General features: G+C 40.9%; 1 protein-coding gene across 1 annotated transcript in view; it reads left to right on the plus strand.

Moving 5' to 3' along the window:
- Window positions 1-16,203, plus strand: part of MAP3K15 (mitogen-activated protein kinase kinase kinase 15) — a 119,754-nt gene that overhangs the window by 82,988 nt on the left and 20,563 nt on the right. The window contains exons 10-14 of the mRNA XM_060182930.1: window positions 969-1,119; window positions 2,634-2,741; window positions 7,518-7,567; window positions 9,992-10,087; window positions 14,081-14,162. Coding sequence (XP_060038913.1) covers window positions 969-1,119; window positions 2,634-2,741; window positions 7,518-7,567; window positions 9,992-10,087; window positions 14,081-14,162 — 487 coding nt within the window. The remainder of the gene's footprint in view (window positions 1-968; window positions 1,120-2,633; window positions 2,742-7,517; window positions 7,568-9,991; window positions 10,088-14,080; window positions 14,163-16,203) is intronic.

Consider the following 16,203-nt stretch of genomic DNA (forward strand, 5'->3'; position numbering starts at 1 on the left):
GACTCTTAACAGGCAGCCTGTCTCTAGAATAGATCTCCTAAAGCTCGTCAAGAGCTAGACCTTTCTTTGCAATGTACAGAGCTTGAACAGCACTGAGTTAGTACTTTGTTGCACAGTGCCCAAGAAAAATCTGTCTTCCCCAGCATAGTTGTAGATTTTATTCTCAAAGGACAATACTTGATATTTTCAGCTGAAACATCTCTTCTACTACCAGAAAGTATGATCATCATTGTGTGGGCAACAAGGTCTTCAAAACTCTGATTCGTCTGAAGACGGTGAAGGTGTGGTCATATTCAAAACTTCATGAACTCAAAATCTGCCTGCTGGGAATCTAACTTGCTGAAAAGGAAACAAAAAAAGTTTCACGTTAGGAATTGCCAGGGTCTAGAAGAGGATGGAAGTAGACATGTTTGTGGAAGAAACATGTTGGGGGTCTTTGTGTTGCCAGGAAAGTTTCCTCTCTACTGTATCAATATCACCATCCTGACTGTGATCTAGAATTGCACAAGATGTCATTGTTGAGGCAAAATAAGGCAAGGGTACATGAGGCCTCTCTGTACTTCTTACAACTGTATGTAAATATGCTATCTCAAAACACTTCAAAAGAAAAGAGACAATGAGCTTGATTTGTTGTCTTTTTGTAGTTTCAAACTCTTTGTTCTTGTTATTTAAGACAGCTATCAAATGCTTGCCAGCCTTACACTTTGAACACTTTGTACCAAAATTGAGGCTTAGCCCAATGTTGGTAAAAAGCCATATTGTTTGAGTTTGTCAGACTGACTGATTTTTCCCACTGTTTGGGTTTCTTTTAATTAAGTATGTGACTGCCAAGTGGCTGTGAAGCATTCAATACACAATATGAATCTAAGTAAGTAAGAATTTGGGGGAATGTTCTTTTGAAGGGAATTGAATTTTATTTGATTTCTTTGGGAGTCTGATTTATTAGTGCTTATGATTTCTTTTTGCAGGTACTTGCGATCATTAGTTCAAAATTTGTTATTAATTCAGCGCTTCAAGAAACCTATTATTGAACATTCACCCAGGCAAGAACGACTTAGCTTCTGGCTGGATATCATTTTTGAGGCAGCAAATGAAGTTACTGACGGACTCAGATTTCCAGTAAGATACATTCAATCTGTTTCTGTACATTTGATTTTTTTTATTACCACCAGGGTTATTGCTGGAGCTCAATGCTGGCACAATGAATCTACCACTCCAGGTGGTCATCCCTCCCCCCCTTTTTTTTTTTCTATTTTGCTTAACAGGACAGAGAGAAATTGAGATACAAGGGGAGAAAAGAGAGAGAGAGAAAGAGAGAGGCACTGACCTCTCAACATTATTGAAAATGTTGGGACATCCCTCTGTCTTACTTAGAAGTAGCCAATGATAGATCTCACTGCGAAGAGTTGACTCTGTCCTCTAAATTGGTGGGTCTCTACGGGGACTGGTTTTGTCTCCCAGAGGACATTTGGCTCAATCTGAAGTCACTTTTTCTTGTCAACACTATGGGGGAAGGTGGTATTACTGTCCATTAGTGGGTTGGAGACTCGTGATACTGCCATACTTTACACAGTATATGGACAGACTTCACAACCCACATGTATCCAGTTCCAGATGTGGATAGGGTCTAGGTCAAGAGACCTTGCTCTTAGAACAGTGCCAATGAGAATTCAGAATGAATTCAAAGCTCTTACCTGTTGAAACAAGTTTGTCTCCACTGCCACTAAAAAAACTTTTAAAAACTTTGTTGAAAAACAAAGCTGAATTGAGCTTTACATTGTTTGTTTGTTTGTTTGTTGTAGCTATCTTATAAGGAGATACAAGATGTCTAAGCATTCTGGAAATTGAACTTCAGAGAATGTTTTGTTTTATGCCAGGAGATTTTGTGAATAGGCAGTATTAAGGAATTTCATGAAATATCTACTAAAAGATTAAATTGTTTGAAATGATTATGAGAAAGATTTTGTTTCTGAGTAATAAGTCCTAAAATCTTCTTTTAATTATGAAATATTTTAAACCTACCAAAAAACAAACAACAACAACAACAAAAAAAAAAAACCCACCCAAAGATGATGGGGCAGGCCCTCAGAAGTAATCTCTACCCAGCTTGAGCAGTCTTAAACATGTTGCTTTATTTGTTTTCCTCCCAACTGCCTGCCTTCCCCACCTACCCCCTCAGCACATTGCAACAATACTGATGAAATATCCCTCACTTTTCATCCCTCTACACTTTTCGCAGACTTGTTGCCCAAGTGCAGGTCTCCAGCTTATGTCCTCATTTCAAGAGGTATAGCCTCCTCCTTTGTTCTCTGTCAATTCCTCAGCCATGTTTTCCTTGATCTATCCCACTCTTGCCTTTACTTTCTTGCCACTATTTGATGTCGTATCATGTTTCCTGCCCTGCTTGTCTGGTGCTCGGCCTGCCCTGGGGTACCTTGGGCCTCCACCGGAAGAACTGGCTGTCTTTTCCATGAACACTCAAACACTGTTGACATATGGTGAGCACTTAGTATCTGCAAAGTGGAGCAGCATTGCTGCTGGCAGCCAGAGCACAGAACTCCCCCCCCCCCTCATGTGGCTGGGGACCCTGTGCAATAGCTTCTATACCTTACAGAAAACTCTTCTTCCTTTAGGTTCTGGTGATAGAACCAACCAAAGTATACCAGCCTTCATATGTCTCTATAAACAGTGAAGCTGAGGAAAGGACAGTTTCTCTGTGGCATGTCTCACCCACAGAAATGGTAAGAAAAAAGTTACAGTTCTCTCTATTCTGTGTGATTTAATTTTTTAATTGTTTTTTCTTTTTGCCTCCAGTGTTATTGTTGGGGCTCGGTGCCTGCACCACAAATCCACTGCTCCTGGAGGCTAATTTTTTTCCCTTTTGTTGCCCTTGTTGTTTTATCTTTGTTGTAGTTACTATTATTGTTGTTCATGATGTTGTTGTTGTTGGATAGGAGAGAGAAATGGAGAGAAGGGAAGATGGGGGGAGAGAAAGACACCTGCAAACCTGCTTCACCGCTTGTGAAGTGACCCCTCTGCAGGTGGGGAGTCGGGGGCTCAAAACCAGGATCCTTATGCCAGTCCTTGCGTTTTGTGCCAAGTACCCTAAGCCCGCTGCACTACTGCCCGACCCCCGTGATTTAATTTTTAAGTAGGGCAGTTTGTTGTATTTGAAAGAGCAGACATTTTTTCCATTGTGTGTGCATGTGCATATGTATGTATACAGTATATTTATGTATATTTTGTATCTATGTGCGTGACATTTGCATATATACACATTTGAATGAATGAATGAGTGAATGAATGAATGAATGAGATGATGAATGGATATAGACTTTCTTAGTTAAAGCACAAGGAGCTGGATAAGGAATTACTGCTGGGGGGTAAATAGCATAGTTCTATGCAAAGAGACTCTCTTGTGCCTTAAGGCTCCAACATCCCAAGTTCAATCCCCCACCACAAGCCAGAGCTGAGCAAAAAAAAAGAATAAAGGGAATGTCTGTCCAAATCCCCCAAACCTGGCCCTGATTTGGTGTGTAACTATCTGTACCTTTTCCTAAACTCACTTTAATATAAACATACCCGCCCACATCTCACTTTGCATTACAGTGAGATCATACAATGCGTGTTAGTTTGCAACTTTTTCTGTTTAAGCCATCCCTGTACATAGACAGTTTTTCTTTTTCTTTTTTTTCTTTATTGGGGATTAATGTTTTATAGTCAACAGTAAATACAATAGTTGGTACATGCACAACATTTTCCCAGTTTTCCATATAAGAGTAAAAACCCGGGAGTTGGGCATTAGTGCAGCGGGTTAAGTTTACGTGGTGTGAAGCGCAAGGACCGGCATAAGGATCCCAGATCAAGCCCCCGGCTCCCCACCTGTAGGGGAGTCACTTCACAAGTGGTGAAGCAGGTCTGCAAGTGTCTATCTTTCTCTCCCCCTCTTTCTTCCCCTCCGCTCTCCATTTCTCTCTGTCCTATCTATCAACAACATCAGTAATAGCAGTAATAACTACAACAGTTAAAAAAGAGGGCAACAAAAAGGAAAATAAATAAATATAAACAAATTTTAAAAAAAGAATAAAGCTACCGGGAGTCAGGTGGTAGCGCAGCGGGTTAAGCATATGTGGTGTTAAGCACAAGGACTGGCGTAAGGATCCCAGTTCGAGCCCCCCACTCCTTACCTGCAGGGGAGTCACTTCACAAGCGGTGAAGCAGGTCTGCAGGTGTCTATCTTTCCCCCTCTCTGTCTTCCCCTCCTCTCTCCATTCCTCTCTGTCCTATCAAACAATGCTGACAACAATAAAACAACAAGGGCAAAAAAAAAGGGAATAAATAAATTAAATACATTTTTAAAAAAGAATAAAACCCCCATTAGGTCCTCTGCCATCCTGTTTCAGGACCTGAATTCTTGCCCGCCCCCCACCTACCCCAGAGTCTTTTACTTTGGTGCAATACAACACCAGTCAAAGTTCTGCTTAGTGTTTTCTCTTCTGATCTTGTTTTTCAACTTCTGCCTGAGAGTGAGATCGATCATCCCATATTCATCCTTCTGCGTCTGACTTATTTCAGTTAACATGATTCCTTCAAGCTCCATCCAAGATGGGCTGAAAATGGTGAAATCACCATTTTTAATACCTGAGTAGTATTCCATTGTGTATATAGACCACAACTTGCTCAGTTGTTGGACATGGGTTTCTTCTAGGTCTCAACTTTTGCAAATTGTGCTGCTATGAACAGAGGTATACACAGATCTTTTTGGATGGGTGTGTTTGTTTCCTTAGGATATATCCCTGGGAGAGGAATTGCAGGATCATAGGATAGGTCCACTTCTAGCCTTCTGAGAGTTCTCCAGACTGCTCTCCACAGAGTTTGGACCAATTGACATTCCCACCAGCAGTGCAGGTGGATTCCTTTGACTCTAAACCATTAATCACCCTAGAAAAGGTAGCATTTGTTGCTGCTACCTTTTCTGCTATATGACATTTTCACAGGAATGAAGTGGTATCTCGTTGTTGTCTTTATTTGCATTTCTCTGACAATCAGAGACTTGGAACATTTTTTCATATGTTTCATGGCCTTTTGGATCTCTTCTGTGGTGAATATTCTGTCCATGTCCTCTCCCCATTTTTGGATGGGGTCATTAGTTTGGTCAGGTCTTTATATATTTTGGTTATTAGCCTCTTGTCTGGTGTATGGCATGTAAAGATCTTCTTCCACTCTGTGAGGGATCTCTTTTGTTTAGGTAGTGGTTTCTTTTGCTGTGCAGAAGCTTTTTGATTTGCTGTAGTCCCATTGGTTTATTCTTGCCTTAAGTCTTTTTTGTCATTGGATTCGTCTCATTGAAGATGTCTTTAAAATTTAGATGGAAAAGAATATTGCCAGAGTTGGCAGTCAGCTGAGGTAAAGAACAAACACCTCATCACAGACCCCTGCAAGCATCAACCCGGCTTTGACCTAGCACGTTTTGATTGGGCCCTCCTCAATCGCTATTGAACAGGCCATGGCCGCTGCGCTGCTATGTTCCACCGCTGGGGAGCCAGAGACGACCCGAACTGCCCCTGCGGCTCCAGACAGACTATGACCCACATAGTCAACGACTGCCACCTCTCCAGATTCAAAGGAGGTCTCGAAACTTGACATCAGGCTCAACCTGACGCTGTTGACTGGCTACAGAGTCCCTGTTCTGTAGCAGAGGATTAAGAGGAAACAGGGCAGGGCAAAGGACACAGAGGTTCCGGGACCCCTAGGGGAGTAACTCCAGCCATTGTTTCCAGCTGCTCACATCTACATTCACCTGCATTTTATGGCCTTAGCAGTCAGGAGGAAGGGAGATGCTGCTGCAGGATGTAGACTTCTTGGCATCTGGGCCCTGTTCCTGGTTTCCTGTGGGGTGCAGGGGAAGGAGGTGCTAATGTCCTTCCTTCAGGAGGCCTTCCCTAAACATTTCCATAACAATTACATCTGATGGTGGGTAGAGAAAGAGAATATAGATGATTTGCTGTGGAGGTTTCTCTAACCCAGCCCCTCTGGTTGTGCAGAACACTTGCAAATACCCTATGCTCAAAACCCATCCTGTGGCCCCTCCTGGCTGCAAGGCAGGATAGCTGTGTGCCTCAGGGAAAGGAACTGTGTTCTTACTGTTTCATTACCATTTGTATATCAGAGCATTTTTTTCAAAGTTTAGACCATTTGCTCTTGACTGGATTTTGAGGTGCAAATTAATTTAACTTGTTAAGTCTTAATCATATATATATATATATATATATATATATACATACATATATATATATATATATACATATATGGTGCATATATCATAGCACTGCTTGGCTCTGTATCAGGGATTGAACCTATGACTTGGAGCCTCAGACAGGAAAGCAATTTGACCATTATGCTGCTCCCCAATACATCAGAAAATATTAGGGGATAGGGAAAATACTACAATAGTTATGCAGAAAGACTTTCATGCCAAAGGTTCCACAGTTCCAGGTTCAATCCCCTGTACCACCACCAGCCAGATCTAAGCAATGCTCTGGTTTAAAAAAAATTTTTTTTTAATGTTAGAAAGACTGAAAGTGGGGACCAGGCGGTGGTGAACCTTGCTAAGTACACACATTACAGTACACAGGACCCAGATTCAAGCCTCTGGTCCTCACCTGCAGAGGGAAAGCTTCACAAGTGGTGAAGCAGTGCTTCAGGTATCTCTCTGTCTCTCTCCCTTTCTATCTCTCCGTTTCCCCTTTCAGTTTCTGTCTCTAGTCAATAATTAATTAATTAATTAATTTAAAAAAGAAACACCAAAAGTGTTCCAAATTCTGCAGCATATATTTACTTTTTTTTTTTTTTTTGCTTCCAGAGTTATTACTGGGACTTGGTGCCAGTACCGAGAATCCACTGCTCCTGGTGGCCATTTTTTCCTTTTTTTTTTTTTAATAGGCTAGGACAGAGAAATTGGGAGGGGAGGGGAAGATAGAGAGGGGGAGAGAATGACACCTGCAGGTGGGGAGCCGGGGACTTAAACTGGGTTCCTTGTGCCAGTCCATGTTCTTCTCACTATGTGCACTTAACCCACTGCACTACAGCCTAGCCCCGTATAGTTAGTTACTACTCTTTTTTTTTTAAAAAAATTTTGTATTATTTATTTTCCCTTTTTTTGCCCTTGTTTTTATTGTTGTTGTGGTTATTATTGTTGTTATTGATGATGTCATTGTTGGATAAGACAGAGAGAAATGGAGAGAGGAGGGGAAGGTGGAGAGAGAAAGAGACCACCTGCAGACCTGCTTCACTTCCTGTGAAGCGACTCCCCTACAGGTGGGAAGTTGCGGGCTCGAACTGGGATCCTTACACAGGTCCTTGCGCTACTGCCCAACCCCCTATAGTTACTACTCCCACATCTCTAGTGCCAGTAAAATAGAAGTTATTTATTATAGCATGAAATAAGCAACAACAAAATAGAGATAGTTGCATATGGGGGGCATCAAACTACTGACTTCTTTCTTTGATCCCTGCAGAAACAAATTCATGAATGGAATTTTACAGCATCTTCCATTAGGGGAATAAGGTAAGAACATGAGAGAAAATGTAGTTAATGTTACAATGTAGTTACTCAAATGATGAGAATGCTTTATGCCCTTTAATTTTATTTATTCTTAGTATGTTATTTACCTATCTACTTATTTTTAACATGTTGTTCTCATTTTCAGTGGAATCTGAAATGGACTATAACCTGCTTTGTTGTTCCACCCAAGGTCATTTATAATGTGCTGCTAGTAAAGGCTTCTTGTTAGAACAACAGCTTTTCTTATATCCAGCAGACCAAACTCTCTTAAACTAAGATAAATTCAAGTCATATCTGTAGAAAGAGAAAGCATTTCTCCTTTGAGCTGGTGATCTTCAAGGGGTCAGGAGACCTGTAGAGCTGAGACTGAAAATGGGCAGTGACACTTGGCTGGGCTTCCCTGGGCAGAGGAAGTATGTGCCATGTTTCTGGAAGAGGCGTGGCACTTAGTGGTGGTAATTTGACTTGGAGTCTCATCCTGCCAGCACTTCCAAGGATAGGGAGCAGCTCTGGAATAGTCATGAGTTCTAATCTCTCTTCTGCTCTCTGATTTTGGGAAAGAAACTCAGCATCTAGATCTGTTTCTTCCTAACTCCCATCAAATAAAGTTCTTTGATTCTGATTGAATCTATCAAATGTAATCTACTGGGTGGAGATTCCGCCCCCCTTAGATTCTGAGACCACAGACCTGAATGAATGTGGTTATCTCTGACATAATCTGTTCCTATCCTAGACACATCAATGCTCACATTAGAATAATGTTGGAGGGGCCGGGTGGTGGCACACCTGGTTGAGCACATGTTACAGTGTGGAAGGACCGGGTTCAAGCGCCTGGTCCCCACCTGTAAGGGAGATACTTTGCCAGTGGTGAAGCAGTGCTGCAGGTATCTCTCACTTTCTCTTTCTTCTCGATTTCTCGCTGTCTCTAGCCAATAAATATGATGATGATGATGATGATGATGATGATGATGTTATTGTTGGACTGCTTCCAAGTATGGGTTATAACAAAATGTGCTGTTATGAACATAGGTGTGTATAGGTCTCAGCAGATCAGTGTCTTTGTTTGCTTTGGCGATAGCCCCAGGAAAGAATTGCTGATGAGTCTCCAGACTGTTTTTCTACTGGGACTGGACTAATTTACATTCTCCCTAGCAATGTGAGAGTTTCTTTCCCCCTACAGCCTCAGTTGGTGTTGTTTTGTCTTTTTTTTTTTTTAACCAGAGCACTGATCAGCTCTGGTTTATGGTGGTGCAGAGGATTAAACCTGGGACTTTGAAGCCTCAGGCATGACAGTGTGTTTGCATAACCATTATATTTTTTGTCTATTCTAATGTGTGACATTCTCACAGGTATAAAGTAGTATCTCATCTCATTGTTTTTACTTGTGTTTGAACTTATCAGGATACCTCTTGCAGGTCAGGGAAACAACCCCACACCACCCTCCAGCTAACCTTGGAGAGGTACAAAGGGATTGGGAGTGAATAGGCCCTGGGGTCAGCATGACAGGAAGAATGTGTGTTGAACATTCCTAATGCTATCCAATGAACTGGTAGTTCAGTATATTGGTGGAAAGTAGTCCTAATTGTTGTTGTTGTTTTTAGTCACCCTATATTATTGTTGTTTCAAGTCAGTATTTGTCGTGTAAACTCTTTGCATTTGAAGAATGTTCAAAGAAGCTATGGTTCTCAGGTAGAGATGGTTTAGAAAGGGTGAGATTAAGTGATTTCTTTTGTTTGAAGGACTAGTTATAGAAATGAATCTAGTCTTCTATAAAGCCACCTGCAAAGGGAGGGCCACTGCATAGACTTTGGCCCATTGTAAGTGAAGAACTTACTAGCAATGGAATCTAGCAGATGGAATTTGGTGGCTTTCTGTCACCAGATGTATCCAAGCAGGCTGACTATTGCCTGCTGAAGGAACTGTAGAATCAGATCCAGAATTTGGGTGAAAATGAACCAGATAACATTTAAAGACCTTTCTTGAGCTAAAGTGTCTTGTCTGTTTCTACTTCCTTGGTGTGGGCACAATACTATATACTGATTTTTTTTTCAAGTCTATAAATTCACTTGATACCATGATAAATTATTTCACAAAAGCATTTTTCTTTTTTCAGTGAAATTATAAACTCTTGAAGGCAGAGATCATACTTTATTCCCTTTCCTCCTGCTGCACTTTGCTTAGCTCTGAATGTAATAAGTTCTTGACACATATTGAAGTCGGTTGATAAACACAGATTCTTAACAGGAGCAAGTTAAATGTCTCTTCTATTTAAATTTCATAGAGAAATAGAAGTGGAATTTGAGGGTATTTGTTAAAACATTAATCAGTCTTTCAGATTTGTGAAATGGAAGGAAACCTGTTATTAAATTTTTCTCAAAAAGTAATATTAATGTATAATAAGCTTTCTTACGCCTTTAATTTTTACAGCATATCCAAATTTGATGAACGGTGTTGTTTTCTTTATGTCCATGATAATTCTGATGACTTTCAAGTCTACTTTTCCACTGAAGGCCAGTGTAGTAGGTGAGTTATAGCTGATCAGATATTTTTTCAATGTTATTGTGATGAATCATTTTTAAAGGGTTTTTTACTCTGAAAAATATTTGCTGAACTGCCTTTCCTGAATTTTTTTCTTTCCTGAAATTTTGACCTATAGAAAATTATTTTTACCACTTTGAGATAGTTAACATAGCATGCAATATGACCATTTAGGATGTACGTCTTTTTTTTTTTAAAAGAATTTATTTAATTATTCATGAGAAAGGAGGAGAGAGAGGAAGAACCAGACACCATTCTGGTACATGTGCTGCCAGGGATTGAACTCTGGACCTCATGCTCAAGAGCCCAGTGTGTTATCCACTGTGCCACCTTTGGACCACAACATCCAATTTTAGAATATTTTCATCACCCCCCAAGTGAAACCCAGAATCCCATTAGCAATCATCATTCCTCTTCTCTTTTTCTCCTCCTTTTCCTCTGGATAAGGAAAAGGGAACCTTTTTTCTGCCAAGGACTATTTGGATATTTATAACATTATTCATGGGCCATACAAAATTATCAGCTCAAAAGATTATAACTCAAGGGGCCAGGCAGTGGTACACCTGATTAAGTGCTCACATTATAGTGTGCAAGGATGCAGGTTCAAGCCCCTGGTCCCCACCTGCAGGGGGAAAGCTTCATGAATGGTGAGGCAGGGCTGCAGGTGTCTCTCTGTCTCTCTCCCTATCTCTCCCACCCCTCTCGATTTCTGGATGTCTCTATCCACTAATATATAAATAAAAAATATAAAACAAAGATTATAACTTAAAAAAAAATAGGGGCCAGGTGGTTGAATGGTGAAGCAGGGCTGCAGATCTCTATCTCCCCCCCTTCCCTTTTAATTTCTGACTGACTGTCTCTATCCAATAAATAGACAGTAAAAAAAATTTAAGATTATAACCTAATACTGATATGTTTTTTTTTAAAAAAAACCTTATATTGAATTTTAATTCCCACCTGAAGTTGTCTTAGCAGAGCCAGACCAAATGATTTCGTGGGTCACATGTTCCCCACCCCTCTCTAGAGGGTGAGAGAGACAGAATGAGAAATATTGACACTGTTCCACTGCTCATGAAGCTGCCCCCTGAAGGCTGGGACTAGGGGCTTAGACTGGATCTTCTACATGGCAACACATTTGCTCAACGGGGTGTGCCACCTCCTGGCCACAATTATTTTTTATTTTTATCAGGAGGTTAGTTTTGCCTGTTTTTATGCTTCAGATAAGCAGAAGCGTATGGATTCAATTTATATATGAATCTGTATGAATTATTCCTACCCTCTTCTCTGAAAATAGCACCCAGGAGATTCAGCTGTTTACTGTTTATCAGTTCATCCTTTTCGTTGCTGTATAGTGTTCTGTTGTGTGAATATACAAGGATGTATTGTAAAAGTAGGAATTGGTAAACAATGTCATGACACCTCAGGGTTACTGGAAAATAAAGCTTTTATTTCTGGCACACCAAACCCAGAATTGGCTGATGCCAAAAGCTTCTGGGCCCTGGTAGGCTATAAGATTTCCCTTTTATACAAAAATGATTCACAATTATGCATACAAGGACTAAGAGATGGGTAGAGGTCATGAAGGTCAAAGGTTGTCATGGCTTTTTACAAACAGCAGGAGCTGGCTTTAAATCTTCCAGGGCTTTTACAAACACCAGGAGGAGGAAGAGGTTAGGTTTAGGGGTAGCTTAAAGGAGCCTGGGACATGCAGTTCCATTACGTTCTGTACACTACTTCAGTATCTGTTCTGTCAGTGAGCATTAGTAATGTTTCTGGTTTGGGGCTATTATGAAATAATCTGCTATGAACACTTGCACATGCCTTTGAGAACATGTACCTTGATTTCTGTTAGTCCATGTCTAGATGTGAGTAGCTTTATTTTCAGTTTTGCTTGATGCTGCCTAGAGTTTTCCAGAGTAGTTGTCTCAGTTTATAATTTCTCTAGAAAGGTATGAAAGTTCTAACAGCATCTTTCACATTTATTTCTTTAAATTATTGCCACCAGGATTATCACTGGGGCTTCATGCTTCCAAGTCATGCACTCTACTGATAAGCTTCCTCCCTGGCCAAACTTTGTTTTGCCCAGTATGACTTGAATGAGACAATGTTGGTTTACAGGACTGTGTTGTCACCCGGTGCACATCTACTTTTCCCCAAAATAGGTATCAGTACATCTCACCCTCCACCAAACCATTGTCCTGCTCCACCATGGAGACTTCGGTCCCCAACCTCCCCTTAGTGCCCCTCCCCAGCTTTCGCCTCCTCTTCTGAATCCCCAGGTCTGCTGCAACAGACTGCACTTCATTGAGAATTCAGCCTATGTCGTCCTTTGCTTTTCTTAGAGCCCACCTGTGAGTGAGATCATCCAGTATTCATCCTTCTTCTTACTTACTTCATTCAACGTGATTTCCTCCTGTTCCATCCTTACTATAGCAAAAGAAATATGTTGTCATTTCTTAGAGCTGTGTAGTATTCCATTGTGTATATATGCCACTGCTTCTTTAACCATTTGGTGTTGGACACTTGGGTTATTTCCAGATGTTGGCTATTACAGATATTACTGCCAGCACAAGGGAGTACATAGACCTTTTAAGATCAGTGTTTCTGTATTCCTTGGGTACATGCCTAGGGGAGGAATTGCTGAGTCATGTGGTAGTTTTTTTTTAAAATATTTTTCAGGAATCTCCAAACTATTTTTCCACAAGGGCTGCATTAATTTGCATTCCCAGCAACAGTTTAAAAAGGTTGATTTTTCTCTACACTCTCACCAACACTTGTTTCTGTCTATCAGATGTAGGTCATTCTCACAGGGGTGAGGTATTAGCTCATTGTTGTCCTAATTTACATTTCTGTGCTAATCAGTGATTTTGGGAATTTTTTTCATATGCTTTTTTAAAAAAAGCCTTTATTTATTGGATAGAGACAGCCAGAAATTGAGAGGGAAGGGGGTGGTAGAGATGGGAGAGAGGCAGAGAGACACCTGCAACACTGCTTCACCACTTGCAAAGCTTTCCCCCTGCAGGTGGGGACTGGGGGCTCAAACCCAGGTCCTTGTGCATTACGACATGTGCGCTCATGTTTGTCACCACCTAGCCCCTTCATATGCCTTTTTGCCCAATTTTTTACTTTATATTTTATTTTATTTATTTCTTAATTGGTACCAGGGTTATCACTGAGGCTTGGTGCCAGCAGGACGAATCCACTGCTCCTAGCAGCCATTTATCCTTTTTTAAAAATTTTATCTTATTTGATAGGACAGAGACAAATTGAAGAGAGGAGGAGACAGGGAAAGAAGAGAAAAAGAGTGGTCCAGGAGGTGGCACAGTGGCTAAGGCACTAGATTCTCAAGCATGAGATCCTGAGTTCAATCCCTGGCAGCATATGTACCAGAGTGATGTCTGCTTCTTCTCTCTCTCTCTCTCTCTCTCTCTCTCTCTCTCTCTCTCTCTCCCCTATCTTTCTCATTAATAAATGAAATCTTTAAAAAAGAGAGAGAGAGAGAAGAGAAAAAGAGACACCTGCAGACCTGTCTCACCTCTCGTGTAGCTTTCCCTCTGCAGGTGGCCCTTGGTAGTGTTTACACTCAGCTGAGTGTGCTGCCACATGGCCTCTAACGTGTATTTGTTAGGGGCTATTGTGTAGAAAAGGGATTAATCCTAACCAGTTCACAAATGGCACCCACATCTTTTTCTCCGTATCAGTGAAGCCTTTCTAAATAGAGTTCTCCAAGGAGAGACTCAAGGAGTGACTCACTCAAGCATCAGTTAGGTTAACCAGTTGTGGGGGTTCTGTACAAAAGGAATTTAAATATCTAGGGGCACTGGAGCTAGAGGAGAACCCTTAGAGCACTGTACCAAATCAAGGCTCGTTCCCTAAACTAGTAAAAGCTGTGTTTCCTTGAGTCCCAGCTTAATCTAGTAAGGTAAAGAACAAGAGTGGTCATAACTAATGTCATCTGTGTGGTATTTGCTGCTGTAGGTTTTGTTCTTTAGTCAAAGAGATGATAACCGTGGGAACTCCGGTGGAACTGGAGAACGAGACCGAGGGCTACACCTTAGAGGTGAGTCTCAGAGGGCTTAGAAACAAGGAGAAAGTGGTACGTTGTGTCCTGGATACTTTGTATGAAAGTTCCTTTCAGGTATGTTTTGAAACTTTCATTCATGAACAAACCAGCCTTCACTGTCCATTGCTTTGGGGCCCTTAGAGTCTGGTTGCTTAGGAAAAACATTGCCAAGGACTTGACTAAACTTCCTTCTGTGCACAACCTATGAAAAAACTTTTAATGCTAGTTGTTGGTACTTGAGAGAAATGAACTGGAAAGGACTAATTTATGATTAGCATAGCTTTAGTTATATCTACTCACATATTTAATATAACCATTTTGAACTTCGGGGTTTTTTGTTTGTTTTGGTGTTTGGGAATCAAATCCAGGACCTTGTAAAATGCAAAGCATGTATTCTGCCCTGAGATGTATTTATTCCCTAGAGCCTGAAATAATAATTTTTTAACCTTAAATCACACATTACCCACAATTTTTTGTAAAGTAGCATCATCATGAGCTCTTTGGGATGGCATATTTGTAGTCCCCAGCACCTCCTGTGTTTGTATATAAATATGCAGAGATTTCAGCCTTGCACAGCTACTCAGATCTGTCCCTCACAGCAATGACAATTTCATGAAGTTTTACTATACTTTCAGTTTGACTGAAGTTGATTCCTACAAGTTTCTCCCAGAAGATTTCAAAGAGATTCGTCTTAATAAGTATGCTAGTTTTTAGCATAAAATCAAAGCTTACTGTAGAAATGAATAGAGTGGTGCATTTTGAAGGTAGGGGTATGAAGGAAATTAAAGGTATGAGGCGAAAGCCTTTTCTGGAGCAGACTAACGTCTGGCTCAATCTTAGAGTGAAAGGAACCCTGTCGTCACAGGCATCCCTAGAAGTTGGTGGAAGAGGACAGGTGCAGACACCACCCAACTCCCTTCGTTTTAAACATCTTTAAAAAAACATATTTGTTTTGTGAGTGAAAGAGATAAACCAAAGACTGCTCAGCTCTGGCATATATGGTGCCGGAGATTAAACCTGGGACCTCAGACATGCTAGTCCTGTTTTCTAACACTGAGCTGTTTCCCCGGTCCTGCCTTTGTCTTAATCATGAAGAAGTAGAAACTGCAATGGAATACAGTCATTCAACAACTTGGGTTAATGAATTTGGGGGAGCAAAATACCAACCCTAATTATAGGTCAAACTTGTATGGAATGTATTGCATGCTAGATCTAAAAACGGGAGCCCAGCAGATGTACTTTGTATTAAGACAATTGAAATTTAATTGACCTTCAGTTCTTTTCTGGACTTCCCTGTTAAAAGTTAGGTTTCATGAGGGAAGGCACCTATTGAGGGTACTTGACATATATAGAAGCATTTCTGGAGCAGCTCTAGGATACTGTGCTACTTTGCTATGTGTACTGTCCCAGTTCGAGCCTGGCTTCCACCTCACTGAAGGAGGTTTTGGTTCTGTAGTCTCTTTCAGTCTGTATTTCTGCCTTTCTCTGTCTGTCTTAAAGCATTTGGGCCCGGGCAGTTGAGTATACACATCACCACATGCAAGGAGCTGGCTCAAGCTCTCATTCCCCATGGGGGGGATGCTTCACAAGCAGTGAAGCAGGTGTCTTCCTCTCTATCCCCCCCCAATTTCTCTCTGTCCTAACAAATAAAATAGAAAGAAAAGAAAGGAAAAAATGGCCACCAGGAACCATAGCTTCCTAATACAAGCACCAAGCCCCAGCAATAACCCTAGTGACAATAATAAAAAATATATATATTTTAAATTGCAGTATTTTTTTTAAACCAGAGCACTAATCATCTCTGGCTTATGGTGGTGCAGAGAATTGAACCTGGGACCTTAAGAGCCCCAGGCAGGAGAGTCTTTTTGCATAATCATTATGCTATCTACCCCCACCCTAAATTGCAGTAATAAGGGCTATGGAGGTAGCATGATAATTACGCAAATGACTTGCATGGCTAAGGCATAAAGGGACCTCATAACTTAAAAGTCCAACATTTTATGTACTTCCCCATTTTCCCAGATCACTCGGTCTTATT

The sequence above is a fragment of the Erinaceus europaeus genome, chromosome X (assembly GCF_950295315.1).
Source record: "Erinaceus europaeus chromosome X, mEriEur2.1, whole genome shotgun sequence".
NCBI classification, from domain to species: domain Eukaryota; kingdom Metazoa; phylum Chordata; class Mammalia; order Eulipotyphla; family Erinaceidae; genus Erinaceus; species Erinaceus europaeus.